General features: G+C 39.2%; 1 protein-coding gene across 6 annotated transcripts in view; it reads right to left on the bottom strand.

Annotated features, from left to right (window-relative positions):
* nhsl1 (NHS like 1) overlaps positions 1–15,353 on the bottom strand; it is a 129,177-nt gene that overhangs the window by 38,849 nt on the left and 74,975 nt on the right. Inside the window, exon 1 of one of the 6 annotated variants that reach the window (XM_015372735.1) lies at positions 12,890–13,341. The exons of 4 other annotated variants lie outside the window; for them this stretch is intronic. In XM_015372735.1, coding sequence (XP_015228221.1) covers positions 12,890–13,202 — 313 coding nt within the window. In that variant the 5' untranslated portion in view covers positions 13,203–13,341. Of the gene's footprint in view, positions 1–12,889; positions 13,342–15,353 lie in introns of those variants that run through there. One more of the 6 variants, XM_015372711.1, reaches the window with a different exon arrangement.

Here is a 15,353-nt window from a genome sequence, read left to right as displayed (position 1 = left end):
TTTTATTATTATTTCTTGTTCCCTCAACTACAGGAGGATCACAGGTCTCCACCTCAGTGGTAAGGCCAATGCCTGATTTTCCAGTGACTCTATTAAAATATTAGTCACATCAATAAGCACATGCTTCAAGTCTGTTTTTAAGGGTAAAATCTCATTAGCCTGCATTATAGTGGTTTGAGAGTAAGCTTCATTAGACTGTATTTACGGTGTGCACATCAGGGACAGGCCGCTACATCGGCTGATATTATTAGTCGATATTAGCTGTTTTTTTTTTTGGTTTTTTTTGCATGTGTTTGCAAATTCATTACTGTATTCAGCAGCCATGCCTTGAGATCACTAACAGCGTATGCATTGCTACTCCCTTAATTTTTTATTGTTAGTCAATGTTTTGTTTGTTGCGAAATAAGGATTCCCAAAAAAGTTTAAAAGACAACTTTTTTTTCCAAGTTTGAAGAAGCTTCGCTTCAAATCCAGGAAGCTTTTTCAATTCAACATGTCAGAAATAACGCTGAGTTCCAGGCTTTATAGAGTGGACCAAAAACAAAACCCTGTTTTGACTTAGAAACCATGCAGATTAAGAAATAGGGATGCACCAAAATGAAAATTCTTGGCTGAAACCAAAAAACGCAAAATGAGGAAACCAAGGCTGAAAACTTTAAATGAAATTATACTTTTTTTATTAAACTAAAGCACGCAGTGCACTCAATTCTGACAAACTCTGTTTCGCTATCTTTTTTCACGTGCTCGACTACGTGCTGTTTGCTTGCAATCATCCCCCCCTGTGCTGGATGTGCTGTTATTCACGTCATCACAAGTTTCAGCCGTGTTATTTCGCTGTTAAATGTCTATCGGACGAAAACTGAAAATGCCCTTTTCTGTCATTTTAAGGGCAATAATTTTGGTTGTCGAATTTTTGGTGCATCCCTATTAATGTTTATTTATGTTTGAATTGAGATTTGTGTAACATTTTATATCTATCATGTAAATGGAGAAGGAATGTTAAATATTAGCTTAAAAAAAATTGTCCTCCCCGCAAACAAAAAAAGAAAAAAAGCGAGAGCACATATTGGCATCAGTTAGACCAATGCCAAATTATTTAATCTGCTTCAAAAATAACACTGATTGATCTGTTTGTCATGCTGCTGCAAATGCAAACAATATGGGTTTAAAAAAAAGAAGGTAAAAATGAGCAGCAAAAGTAACAGAAACAACCTGGAAAGCACAGTTCTCATATTTTTAGACAGATATTACTACAAACAAGACAATATTTTCAATGCCAACCTGGTTTACTGCCCTACATTTCAGCACCAGGTCTGTCTGCTCTTCTCTCCTCAGGGGATTTGTGTGTCTGTGTGTTTCCTCCATCTTTCTTCAAAGCAGCATACAATCATGAATCCAATTCAATAATCAACTTTACACAAAAAATCCCATCAATCTGACCTTCTACAAAATTAACTATTCATCACACAGTATTGGCTATAATCTACACAAATGTACAGAGCAGCCAGTCTTTTTAGCACCCTTTTTAGGCAATAAATCATGTGTGCATAGGGTTAAGAACAGATGGAACATTTAAGCAATTTAATTAGGCATTAGGTCTTTAAGTAAAAATAATTCATTACACAAATTTCCCTACATTTCAAGGCATGTAAATATTCCGGATAAAGCCAAATAAATCCTTGCTATTTACCTCAATGACCCTCAAACTAGATCACAAACCCTCTGCTGTTACCAGGGCCCCAAATGTTCAGCTTCTGTTGATTCAAGCAAGAGGTTTTTTTTTTTTTTATTCCTAAGCTAATTTAGGTTAAGTGTCTCTGGTAGCTGATGCGCACAAACCAACAAGCCACATGGGGCTCGCCTGCATGACACAGAAGAAAGCGTCACAAACACGCTTCTATCAGGCAAACAGAAGGACACCAAAGGAAGGTGGATTAAAGCCATACTACTTAAAATGTCAGCATGTGTTTCATCTATAATTGTTGAGAGTAGCAGGGCTGAGACTGTGGTGTGACCTATTTCTTTAAATGGATCTAACTTCCCACTGGGAACAAAAAAAAGTTGGTAATTTGGAGAGAAAACACTTTCCTATAAAAACAAAATATCCAATTAAAATCAGAAATAAACATAAATGACCAGCAATCACAAATAAAGGAAGTGGGTGAGACCATCAGCCTGACAATGGGGGCACATGTAAGGCCCTGGATATGAGATCGGATGCTGGTGGCTGGCATAGATTCTTTTTTATCATAATGCATGACTGCATTTGGCACAGCCAATAAAAAACTAAAACATTGGCCCAGTCAGGACCATCTCTGGGCTTTACAAAGATCACCAACTAGGGCTGTGAATCTTTGGGTTTCCCCCGATTCGATTTAGAATCGATTCTTGGGGTCACAATTCGATTTTTTTCCGATTCTTTTAAATCCATCTGATTCGATTCAGAAACGATTAATTTACGATTCTTAGGATCTATTCCAGTCTGCTGGCATGAAAGAAGAGTACATTTATGAAGACTTTATATTTATAAATGTTTTATTTACCTATTGCAATAATGTAAACACTGAAAGGTAAATTCTACCAACAACTCTGGGTGATGTGTTTCGAGATGAGAACGGGGATTTGAAGTACTCCTGAAATACTTAACTTTACCGTTGCAATCTCTGCATATCGCATGAGTCATGTCAAGCCCTTTCTTATCCGGGGGGGTTGAAAGTAAAATCCAAAGTGTTTCTAAATGGTTGCTTTTAAAGACCGCGGAGGCGGTTGAATTTCTTTTTCTTCGTCCTCCATACTTGCAACAAATGCAACAAATACAGTAGCTCACGCAACACTACACACCACTCTGTAGCCTGCTAGCCTAACGCTTGCATGCCTGTGCATAGCTCACGCTGCTCATTGGTTTCGCCAAACACTGATGCCTGATAAGGCACATCCGCACCCACAAAAAAAAAAGTTTTCAGAGAAAATGAGAATCCATTCTGAATCTTTAAATGTTAGAAACGCGATTTGAGCTCAAATTGATTTTTTTTCTTCACCCCTATCACCAACGTTTACAAAAAATATAGGGAGTAAGGTTAAAGTCTTCAGTCTTCATTGAGACATACGACCTGAAATGATGGCTGTCAATATAAACATTTCATATCAGTCCACACTGATAATATTTATTAGGTTTATCCCGATTCGATAGCAATATCTGATATTGGTCAGATGTTAGCGCAAACTGATATGTGATTATATAGGCCTGCATCTTAACATCCGATAATGGTTCATATTACATGGGCCTATTGTTGGTGACTACTGTTCTCCATTTTAGTAATAGCATTAGATCAAGCTTTTTCTAACATTATACAGTCCAAAATATTCAAATAAAGCAGGCATGATTCATGCTAATATCGTATCAGGTAATATAAACAAGTTGTACTGGGACACTCCTATAATTTATGGATTTTTTAGATAACGACCAGGAAAAAAGCTGAATTTAAACTGGAACCATAATATTTAAACATAACCTTTAAAAAATAAGTCAGCCTTGGTTAGCTTTCCCCTGCCAACATCTCCCAGCATGCTGTGCAGTTTTGGATCGGAGTTCATTGAAATTATGGATCAATGTAATTTCTGTTGATATTGATCAGGTTGATTGTCAGATAAAGTATATTGATATCGTTTTAAAGCCCAGCTCTACTTGAAATCAGCACTGGGTCAATTTGCAATTTGCAATATGTATTAATACAACTTTTTTATTTTTGATATGATACCAATATTGCAGCTTTGAGAATACAACCGATACTTAACCAATACGATATCGACACAAATCATGGGTTCCTTATAACTTATTTTGTGATGTGGAATTTTAGGCCATGTTCCCACTGCAGCCTGAAGTGACCTAAATCCGATTTTTTTGCCCATATGCGACCTGGATCTGATCTTTTCTTGACAGTCTGAACAACACAGATACGATTTTTTCCATTCCAACCCAGAACGCTTGGCTATGTGGTCCTAAATCCGATACGAATCTGATCGTTTTAAATACGACCTGTGTGTGAACGGCCAGGTTCCATTCATCTGATATGAACGCCATTAATACCCGACAAAGGTCACTATTCGGCATCTTGCTACGCAGAAGCGGCAAGAAAAACAACAACCACGGCAGATGATGATGCGGAGAGCAGTATTTATGTTTAAACATATTGAAAAGAATGAGTTTTTATGTTTGGAAAAGACCACTAGATGCACGCCGGCACTACCATCCATGTTTACTTCCGTAAACATGGAGCAGGCTGGCCTGTGACGTCATCAACATCCTCTACTGCACATGCGGGACACTTGCGGTTGTATGATTGAAGTTCACACAGGAGATCATATAAAAGTCGCATATATTTGGAAATATGAAGAACAACGCAAAGAAAATCGGATTTCACAAAAAAAATCGAAATTGAGCATCAAGGCCTGCGGTATGAACGTAGCCTTAGAAAAGGCTCGATCAAGTGATATTACAAAAAGCAGTGAACCATAGTCAACAATAAAAGTTATGAGAACAACTGACTCATGTAATATTAACCAATGAGATACAGAAACTTTAAACAAAAGCAGAGTGTTGCTATCAGCCTGACAATATCGGAGATATTATATACAGGCAGATATAATCCGACATCAGTTTTTTAGCTGATATTGGACCCATATCTGATATTATTATGCCTAATTTGCATATTCCTCAATCGTGTCCCTGCTTACTTAGATTTCACCACATTGCCTAGTTTCTCTAAACTAAATCTAGGAAATTATCCTGGGGTTACTGTGTTAGTAAATACAGCTTTGCTTGATGCAGAAGAATAAAACGCTCTTCATTATCAGCTCCAAATTGATTCACCTTTTTATGCTCTTCAAATATTTATTCTAAAAGGCAGGTTTGCAGCTTAAAGAAGTTTTAATCCAGTCAGCATGGTGCCACCATTATAATCTAAGGAGAGCCAATAAGAATAACTCATTTCTTTCTGATGCTAGGGGTTGATTAACAGTAATGTGCTAAATGTATATCAAAGCTGGAGAGCTTACTGTTTAAAAAAATCGGAGGTGAGTATAACTCTCAAAGATAAGGTTGATAGAACAGAGGGCCTTCAAACCTCAAAGAGTTCGAGCTCATCATTAAAGATAAATCATTAAAATAACAGTGGAACCATGAAAAAGCTGAACAAGAGAAAGGATTGATGTTTACTTTGAAAATCAGTCTTTTTTTTGTTTCCATTTCCAATACAACATATTACAGAACTTAAATAATGCATCCTTTCAAATTAGCAAAGCAGAATCCCTCTGACCCATTGAGAGCAGCAATACAGTGCAGCTGCAGCTTTACTATCAGTTTAATGTAATACCTATCATTTAAAATTTAAAGATGTTCAAGGATAACCTGTTGAGCTGCACACCACTTACAGGCATAGGGTGTCTCTAGTTTCATTTTAAAATTGGTGGATTCATAATGAAGATCTGTGTATTAGAGCACATTTAGATGTTAACTCTAAAGTGATAAGCCCGTGTTTAAACCTTGTCTGGAGGTTAAAAAAAAAGCCTGATCTCGAAATCTACTTAACCCTGCTTCGTTTGACCCCCCACCCCCCGCGTTCCCACCCGATCATCAATCCCTCCTTCCTTAAAAAGCAGCCTATGGTTCCCTCCTCCCTCGCCCCATCCATCTTAGCTCCCCTCCGTCTTCTGTCCCATCTGGGCACTAATGAACAGTTTGGACTGACGCCTCAATGGAGAGAGCAAACCTCTCTTGGAAGCAAAGAGCGCCTCCCTCCTAATGGGCCTCAGGGGAAATAATTACAGCTCCCTTATCAAATATTTCAGAAATTTAAGACTAACGTCACTCCAAATTAAATACCTTCCAAAACCTCATGTGGCTCTTTTACAAAAAGATAAATGTCTGTTCAGTGCCTGATAGAATTTAATTCAAACTCTATTATTGCTACGATATATTAAACTTGTCTCATATCTATATCTCAATCTACAGCTCAACAATTTTAAATAAAAGAGAGATTAGTAACTACAGATTAGGAAGCTTCAGATTCTCGCCTACATTTTTCCTGTATTCTTCTGCCCCCCAGTGGTGAAATTGAGCATCAACCTGAAGCTAAATCCCAGTTAGTTTTGTGCAAAACAATCAACACATTCAGCTTCATTTATGGACTGAATTTCATCATCATCAGCTAATGTTCTCCAATGCTTTTCCAAATACAGGCAAAGCTGTAGCTCACCGTATGTCTACATGGTTTTCTACATAATCTATGCTCAGGGGAAAAAAAATGTTGCCATGGTGAGCAAAACTCATTAAGGCAACAGATTTAAAGAGGCTCTTAAAATCACTTTCTCTCTCCTCTATGTCCCTTTGCTTTTCTCCTTTATAGTCAGTCTCTTTGGGGAGCTTTTCAGAGATCTTTTGCACGTTGAATAGCTCAATGGAAACCTCAAGCTGATGGGACATAGCTTAGGTCTGGGACTAAAGCTGGGGATACACCAGTAGATACAAAGAAATACAAGATGGGGCAGGTTAAATGTGTAGAGTCGGATTAGCTGGGATGTTCTTGCACACAAAATAATTAGGCTCTATAACTGAATTAGTTTACCGAGGAAATACATGCATGTATCTTTTTGGGGGGTGGTTGCAAACTGGTTTTCTGTGAACTATTAGGCAAAAGTAGTTAATGCAGAATAAGCTGCAGACAGGCAGCAGGCAGCTCAGTAAAGCAAACAGGGCTGCAAACTTAAGTGGAGCAGACTCAAAGCAGCATGAGGTGGAGAAATCTCCCTCTTATAGCAGCTCTCATTAAAGAAATGAGCTGTGACAGAGGTCTGGGCAGCCACGGAGTGATTAAGCACGCTTAGCCAGCACTACAAGTTTACTTAGATTTTTGATTAACACCAGTGTGGGATTTCAGCAGGGCCAACGGTTAACTGTTTTGGCCTGGATAAAGTTGGATGGCACAGAAAGAACACATTTTCTGAGCCCGCCGGCGGTGGATTAGGAATATATTCAACAGGATGTGCCATCTGATAAATGCGTTTCCACTCCACCTGATGTATGCAACCTGTGAGACTAGCCTACATTCATAAAAACAATATCGGGACGTCCTATCTCAGCAATGCTGGCGGCCATCTTTTCATCACACGTCTTTGTCGTGCAGACATAACATAAATACTTTAGAAACCTGAACCTGATAAGTATTAGACACAAGAAAAATAAGATAAAGTAGATGTTTATAACTGCAATCTAAAGATCTGAATGTCATCCGGATGTTTTTCCTTAGTTTGATTCCTGATTAAACCAGCAGGGGGCTCTGGTTAATAGAGAGAGACCAAACAATAACAGGAAGGTCATCCAGTAACTGAAATCCAAACAAAAACACTTGCAAATGAATAAAAGGAATTTTTGGGATTATTTGAAACATATATCTGTTATTTAAAAAAAAAAAGGAAACAACCAGCTGCTGTGTCAGCCTCAATCCTCTGACTAAATCAATCAATAGTGAGATAAAAGCCTCTGCATGTCCCAAAGATTATCAGGCTGTTACGTCCTGATGTGATAATCACAGCTCTAAGTAAAACTCAGCTGTAAAACATATGAGGCCGACGGGCTCTTTCACACCTGATCCCAACATAATAACTACGCTGATTCAGTTTACTCCTCCTACTTCATCAGCTTCCTGAACCAAAGCCAGCTGAGCCTGAGCTCAGTGACTCATGTTCACGACACATCTGTGACACATCCAGTCACATGCCAGTTTAAAACTCTGATGAGGTAAGTGGACTGTTTCTGTGTTTGTGAGTCATGTGTTTTTTGTTTTTTTTTTAAGATAAATAATAATAAAACCTGGTGAACTGGATATACAGACAGTGGCTTTAACATAAGATACTGAAAGGAAAGTTTGACAGAGTCACTAAATATCTAAATGCAGCCTAAAGCTTATAAGATCACTTGCTAATTTGAAAAAGAGAGAAACATGTAGGTAAGATTTTGCACAAAGAAATCTAAAATAAAACAGTAAAAGGTGATGAGCTTTATTTAAAAAAAAGGCTATAACAGATTATTGTTTAAAGAAGATAAAACCAGCAAAATAATCTGGAGTCTATAACCTCCAAGCAGGAAAAACTAACACTACTTTCAACTAACTCAGATACCAAAGATCTTTAATTCAGAAACTCAATTCAGCTTGGTTATTTTGAAAATGTACACACACAATAACTGCAGTAATAAGCCTTTAATTTGGACTTTTCAGTCAATTACTGCTTGAAGACTCAAAGATGCTATTTTAGCATCAGCGGCCTTTTTAAAAGTCACTCCAGAGGAAGTCCATATTCTAAATGTGTGCAGTTTATTCAGGCTGTGAAAGAGCGAGAGAGAGCAAGACTTTCAGATGTTCAGTTACAGTTACATTACAAACTCATCATCAATGCCCAGGAAAATATTGGATACTCGATAAATTATACAATACCATTGGGATAAATAATAACAAAAAAATCACCTTTTTCAATCAAGACAAAGAAGATGCTTTCTCAACATAATACTTTTCAGAGTATCAACAGTTTTTGACAACCCAACTCAATTTTATCCTTGAACTTTAAACCCCAGTTATAGAATATGTCTGATATGGAAATAATGGAAGTCTTGTGGAAATCTCATGGCCTAGTCAAGGGTCTTTGGGGTCAAATTTTTTTTTTTACTTTATAATAAATTTAAAACCATAGTTTACAGAGATTGCTCAACATTACATAGTGTTAAACCAGCGGATTTAACTATAAGTAATATAACCATCTATGGTCAGAAGGAAAAAAACACTTTAAAATCCTTTAACATTGTCTAGAATCTGCTTATCTGGCAAAATGTGTTTTTAATCTGTTAATTTTTGTCTTTAGCCAAAATGAATCAGCTTTCACTCCCCTGACAATACTTGAGAATAATACGTTTTTATATTATGGTTATGCTTAAATAAAGATTTTAAAAAGAAAAAGATTAATCCAGCTACACTTGGAAATAAAAAAAATGTGACAGGACACCGGGGCAAACCAGGTTGCTTTGAAGGAAAAACAGGCCTCACCCATTTTACAATTGAATGACCCTAACCGACCCCTGACCCTCAAATCCTTAAAGTGTGTGTGCATCTGTGTGTGCGAGAGAAATCCTTTTTTCTTCATCTCATTAAGCTACGTGTCATGCTCCCCGCTCTATTGTTCTCAAACCTCCAACCTGCTATTCATGGTTCCCATGAACATTGAGTCCAAGTGTGCACTTGTCCGTACTCATCAGTCTTTGAGACTCTGCAGGATTCAGGCTTTTATGAGTTCTGTAGGGAAATCTAACATTTCATCTGTTCATTTATGAGGACTTTGCAGAAAAAGCTACAAATCGTTGATCAGGAAAAACAAACAGCTTTTCGATGAACTTCCTTCCTTCAGGTCATAAAAATGTCTTTTTTTATGACTTTCTGACGAGACTGAAAAGGGAGTTAAAAGATGTTAGAAAATAATCTGCCGCATTTGTCTTGCTAAACATGTAGTTAAGAAAAACCCTCAGTTGAATCTACAACATAATTAGCTTTTTTTTTTTTAGATCTCTATTGAATGATATAAATGACGATAATGGTGGTCATAACAGAGGAGAGAATGATGAGGAACTGAGGTCAGATCCCTGTCCAATTCCTCCAACCCAAATCATATTACCTTAACTGGGTTTAAGCAACGCTCCCCCCACTTTCTAAGAGCCATTTCATTTAGCCTCATCTTGTTACTCCATAAGCCTGACCTCTCTCAGGTGCCCTTCCCCAGAGAGCAATTGCTCTGATTGGCCAATAACTGACCCTGCCTATAATCCAACCAGAGTTAATGGGGGGAACACCTGCTCCTGCTGGAAAAAAGAAATAAAAAATAATGTTTACAGTATATTAATTCACTCTTACATATAAAAGAAGTTGAGGGAGAAGTTTATTCAAATAAAGGACACATTACCAGTAAACTAAAAGTCCAAACTGAACAAATGAGCCAAGTTCAAATGTAAGAGGGTTATTTGTCCAGCAGCCGGACGCTGATTAAACCTCCAAAGCGGGGACAATACAGTAGCAAAGCAAAGGCAGTTACATCTGGAGCTGTCAGGGCGCATTAGTCCAAGTGCTCATCAGCTTGGTTTATGCTCGTCTGGCAGCATGTTGTTAAGCTCCAGTCAGGATTCGGAATCCCGACTCACTTCTTCCTTAGAGAATAGTTTACAATAAGTAGAAGAACCAACTAAAGAGTCCAAACAAAGTGATTTAAAGTCATAAAAGGCTTAGTCCAGCCTGGATGTTTACTGTACAAAGGAATTCTGGACATAAGTCATTTGATTCCAGCGTCTCTCTAATGGTTCCTTTATGTAGCAGCAGAGGTGAAAGTGGGTCACCTCCATAAACCAAGCCGTGTATCAGCTTCGTCCCCCCATCCCGTCACTCCTCTTAGACACTTCCCTGCGCGCCTGGCTGGTCCATCACCTCCAGCTGCTTGCTATTATGTCCTGTTCCCAGGGGTGGACCCCCAGTGAAGCGTCTTCAGTCATGCGTCTCAAGTGACACACATTCATGTATTTGACAATTTGTACAAATACATCAACAAGATGCCGTTTCTTAAGAGTTTAACGATAGACCAGAGGACAGCGGTGGTGAATTGTGAAGTGGAAGTGAAACAGAAAATGTGGCATAATTAACGTCCAGTCCCTCTCTGAGGGATTATTTGTTGCAGTTACAACCTGAATTTTTTGGGGGAATGGATTTACCAGCTTTGCATATTTACAGTAAGGTAAAATAAAAGCAATACAAATCACCATAAAAAAAACTACATCCTCTCAATTTATCTCCCCATCTACTCTCATCAGCCTCTTTTTCTTTGCTAGAAAAGTACCCCTCAGTATGACTCTACCACCACTCTGCTGCACCATATGGAGTTTTCTGGTTAGACCGAAGTGCCATACCGTACGGATTTTTTTGCCACGCTTGGAACCGTGCGGCTTAGACGAAGCGGAAGCTTTTCTGTGGATTTTTTCTGACCACCAGGGGGTGCAAGTCAAAGAAGAAGGTGCTAATTTTAACTCAAAACAAGCACATGCTAACAGCAGGCACAACGGAGAAAAGATGTCCAGAATTCAAAAAATCTGACATTAATTTGCTGCAAGATGTTGAAGCAATGAAGAGGCTGGGTTCTACTCCTGCAGAGCTGAAATAAACAGCAGTTGAAGCCCCGTCTTTCATTAGAAGCTTTGCCTACTGCGAGCTAAGAGGCTAACAGGAGCTAGCATTCGTCTTCGTCCCTACTCTATGGTTTATGTATAGAGCTCCCCCTACAGGTTTGGTGGAGGGACAGTTCAGTGGATATCAGCAGCTTTTAGCCTGGTGTGGCCTATATATGTACATTTCCAGTTTTTTTGAAAATGCAGCCAGAATGCCTTATAACGGGGTGCGCTATTTAGTCCGAAAAATACGGTAGTAGTTTTCAACCTCATTTGATGAAACCAAATTTCTTTCAAATCATTTCTGTTTCATAAAAATGTCTTGGTAAATGGCCTGTACTTATATAGCGCCTTTTTTCAAGTCAGGAGACTTGAACAAAGCACTTTACACTACATTCATTCACCCATTCATGCACACACTGATAGTGGCAAGCTACATTGTAGCCACAGCTGCCCTGGGGCTCACTGACAGAAGCGGGGCTGCCGTACACTGGTGCCACCGGGCCCTCTGACCACCATCAATAGACAATGCAGCTGAAGTGTCTTGCCCAAAGACACAACGACACTGAAAGTCGGAGCCGGGGCTTGAACCATCAATTCTTCAATTTCAGGGCAAACTCCTACATCCGACGCCACTGTCGCCCTTGTCTTGTGACAAATGCGAGCGGTTCTTATGGTTTTCCTTCAACAATGAATTCTTTTTGAGACCTAGATCTGTGGAATAGCCAATCTAATCAAAGTTCTGCCAACACAGACCTGTACAAGACCAGCGGTATGAATGAAAAACCACGAGACACAGCTGGATTTAAGTGACCAAATCGATTACTTTTGACAGGGTTACACTGGATTTCATTTTGTGGTATTGGAGTGAAGCATGTCGAATATTAAGGCTCACTGATGCACAATATCTATGACTGATCTAAAACACTCAGAATCTTCCTGCCTTTAAACATTTATTCACTCCTAAAGTTTATGACTGCACTGTGGGAAAATATGAAAAGTTCAAGGAATATGAAAATGTTTTTAGGCCACTGTTTTACTAGAGTGATGAAACTCTGAAGAAAACCACATTGACTGACAGCGATAGAAACAGTATTTATGCAGGCCTCTGGTCAGGGCCATTTGGGTTTTTCTCCTGGAGGAACCCTATCATTACAATAGGGGAAAAAAGATGTCTGTCATACAGCTACAATCCACACCCATCCCTTAAAGGACGTCCATCAAATTATATAGAAATGCACACAAACAGATTTACACGCAACAACAGACGGCACAGATCACTGTTACAGGAGGATGGAAATCGGCTAATAGGAAGAGACAAAGCTCAGCTTGGGAAGCTTCTCTTCTGTGGGTTATCAGCATTGCTCTGACAAGTAGTAGCGTGCAACTATTTCCCCTTATACAGTTTGGTGACTAGAGAAACTTCAATCAGGAGCTCAGTTACATGCATAATTAGATGCATTAACAGTTCCTTAATGACATCTTTATGAAACTCTAAGAAGGGGAGGTTATCAAATGACGGAATCAAATAATTTCCTTTTAAAAGAAAGGGGATTTCAGCTTTTGGTGACATTAACATTCCCCTTTTTAGGTTTCCTAATGAAATAACAGATTTTTAGCACAACAAAAGTTGTCTTAATATACCTTTTCCCTCCAGGCAGGTAGTTGTTTTCCCTGGAGAGTCTTTAACCACTGGTCCAAGCAGTGGTTTAGGTGTCCACAGAGAGTCCTGCTTCTGGTGCACCTTCGAAACAGAGAGGAGACGCTTGCGTAGGCAGCCTTCGGGTTTGGGGGGCCTTGAGTTGGGGCAGTCCCGGGCCTGGAGGCTGTTCCCCATGTTTCTACCAGGCTTGAAGGAGCACAGAGTTCGCTTGTTGCTCGGGGGGTCCTCATAGCAGGCTCTGTCCCAGCAACTGACCGCTGGCTCCGAAGAGAGGCAGTGCACATAAGTGATCATCCCTGACCAAGACCTAAACCCAGACCAACTGCCCTCCCCTTCTCTGTCCCGGACCTAAGCCCCCGACTACACCTCCTTCTTCTACAAGCCTTCTTCTCGGGACCCTCTGCTGGAGGTGAAGTGACTAAGACCTCCCCCCGTACTCTCAAACCTTCAATAGGCCTCCCCCCTTCATTTCTAGCAAGATAGGATGGAGGTCTAGAGGTTTTTTTTTTTTTTCAAACCCACACGGGACTCTATCCCCCACCCCGTCCCCTCCTATCGTTTTTTTGTCCTTGCTTTCCTCCTCTCAGGGGAAACTATTGATGTGAATTGATTTGCCTGACAAAGGAGAGTTATGCTCGGTGTTTAATTACAGAATTCGACTCCAAGACAAATACTTTGCTGAACTACTGCAGCAAAAAGTATTTGAACGATGTCAGCAGGATGGCTGAATCCGAGCATCTGACAAAAACAAGAACTGTGAGCCGCAAATGTAACCACAAGAGTTTCTGCAATAACCCAGAGCAGAAAGAGTAAAGACTAAAACCAGAGAAAGTGTGAAAATGTCTGTGGTTAAAAGCATTTTTATTTTCCTTCCAAAAGCCATACAGTCCTAAAAAGCATCTCCAGATTTTATGCAAAACAAAATCCACAAAAGGTTAAGAAAGCAGATTTTCAAAACAAGATTCTTTTAAAGAAATCCAAACTTTTAGAGGAGAGCTCGAAGTAGCATCCATAGGAACCCTTTTTCCTCCTCCTTCTATTTGAGAAAGCACCAACAGACTCCGGTAAAGTCCACATGGCCTCTCCTTACAGCTCCTCCCTCTTTCCTCTGCTACTCGATGCTGCTTTTCTAATCTGTAAAACCAGATTATCCAGCCGCCAGACCTTTACTCCTAGCTTCTGATTGTGACAGACACAAAACACAGATGGACACCAGGCTGCTGGTAATTGAGAGCATCGATTCATCAGCGCGAATCTGTTGAGCTTCAGGAAAAACTAACGCCAACTCTTGACGAACATGTTCATTTGGGCCAAATATAAACTGACGTTCCTAAATCTCAGCAGTTTAAACCTGCCAGTCAATGCACTTCTGCTCTTACTCTCTGGAAGCTGCAGAGGAGCAGATGGAGAGGGTGTAAAACCTGATAGTCTAACACAAACAGGTGTAAGTACGGCAGACACCAGATAAAAAGATAAGCAGTGGACCAATAAACACTGACAGATTAACAAACAGGGTGACAGAAGCCATGACCGGAGCAAACTGTGCGCCTAGAGAAACATAAATAAAGTTAATGAATTTAAAGGAAATTAGGCATTTAATTATATTAATTAAAAAAGAAATAAAGAGGAGAAATTTTGGCTATAAGAATTTATGGGTCAAATGTCTCCCCCTATTGGCAGCATTCACACACTGCATAGTCTTATTTTTGGGGACAGGATTAAGAGGAACAAGACATTCTTGTGGTTAACCACAGATTAAAGAAAGGGGATTTCAGCTTTTGGTGACATAACATTCCACTTTTTAGGTATTTTATTTCTGAAACAGAAATTGGTATCTTAAGAGGGATAAGATCTTTATTTTTACAGAGGGTCAAATAAAAAACAGTTTGTTCTAACCAGGCAATTTTCGCCTGATCTACTTTGATCAGAGACTGACTGCTCAGAAATTTAATAATCCTATCGTCTCAGAAGCACTGAATGCATCATAGGTGAGGAATTCGCTTCTGACTTCAAGTGAAATACTTTCGGTATCAGTAAGGTAAAGTAAAAAGGAGGTTGGAGATTTAAGCGGTTCTGAGGGAAATCTTTTTGTATACAAGCTGAGATGTTTCTGTTGTTTGTTCACGCTTTGAAAGAGAGCAAACTTTTGGCAGTAAGAACAAACCAGATGTGAATTTGGTTGGTTTTACCCTTTTGAGCCATCAATCTTTTTTAATACACCATTCTTGAATTTAATTCAATTCAATTTAGTTTATTTATATAGCGCCAATTCAGAACACAAGTCATCTCAAGGCACTTTACATTTCAACCAGATCATACAGTCAAATTGATACAAAGTTTTCTATCTAAGGAAAACCAGTTGATTGTATTGACTCATTGACTCAAATGCAATCCCTCACACTAAGCATGCTTGTAGCGACAGTGGAGAGGAAAAACTCCCTTTTA

The sequence above is a fragment of the Cyprinodon variegatus genome, unplaced genomic scaffold (assembly GCF_000732505.1).
Source record: "Cyprinodon variegatus isolate N-32 unplaced genomic scaffold, C_variegatus-1.0 Scaffold4, whole genome shotgun sequence".
In the NCBI taxonomy this organism is placed as follows: Eukaryota; Metazoa; Chordata; class Actinopteri; order Cyprinodontiformes; family Cyprinodontidae; genus Cyprinodon; species Cyprinodon variegatus.
Note: the sequence above shows the minus strand (reverse complement) of the source record. Positions and strands in the feature narration are given on the sequence as shown.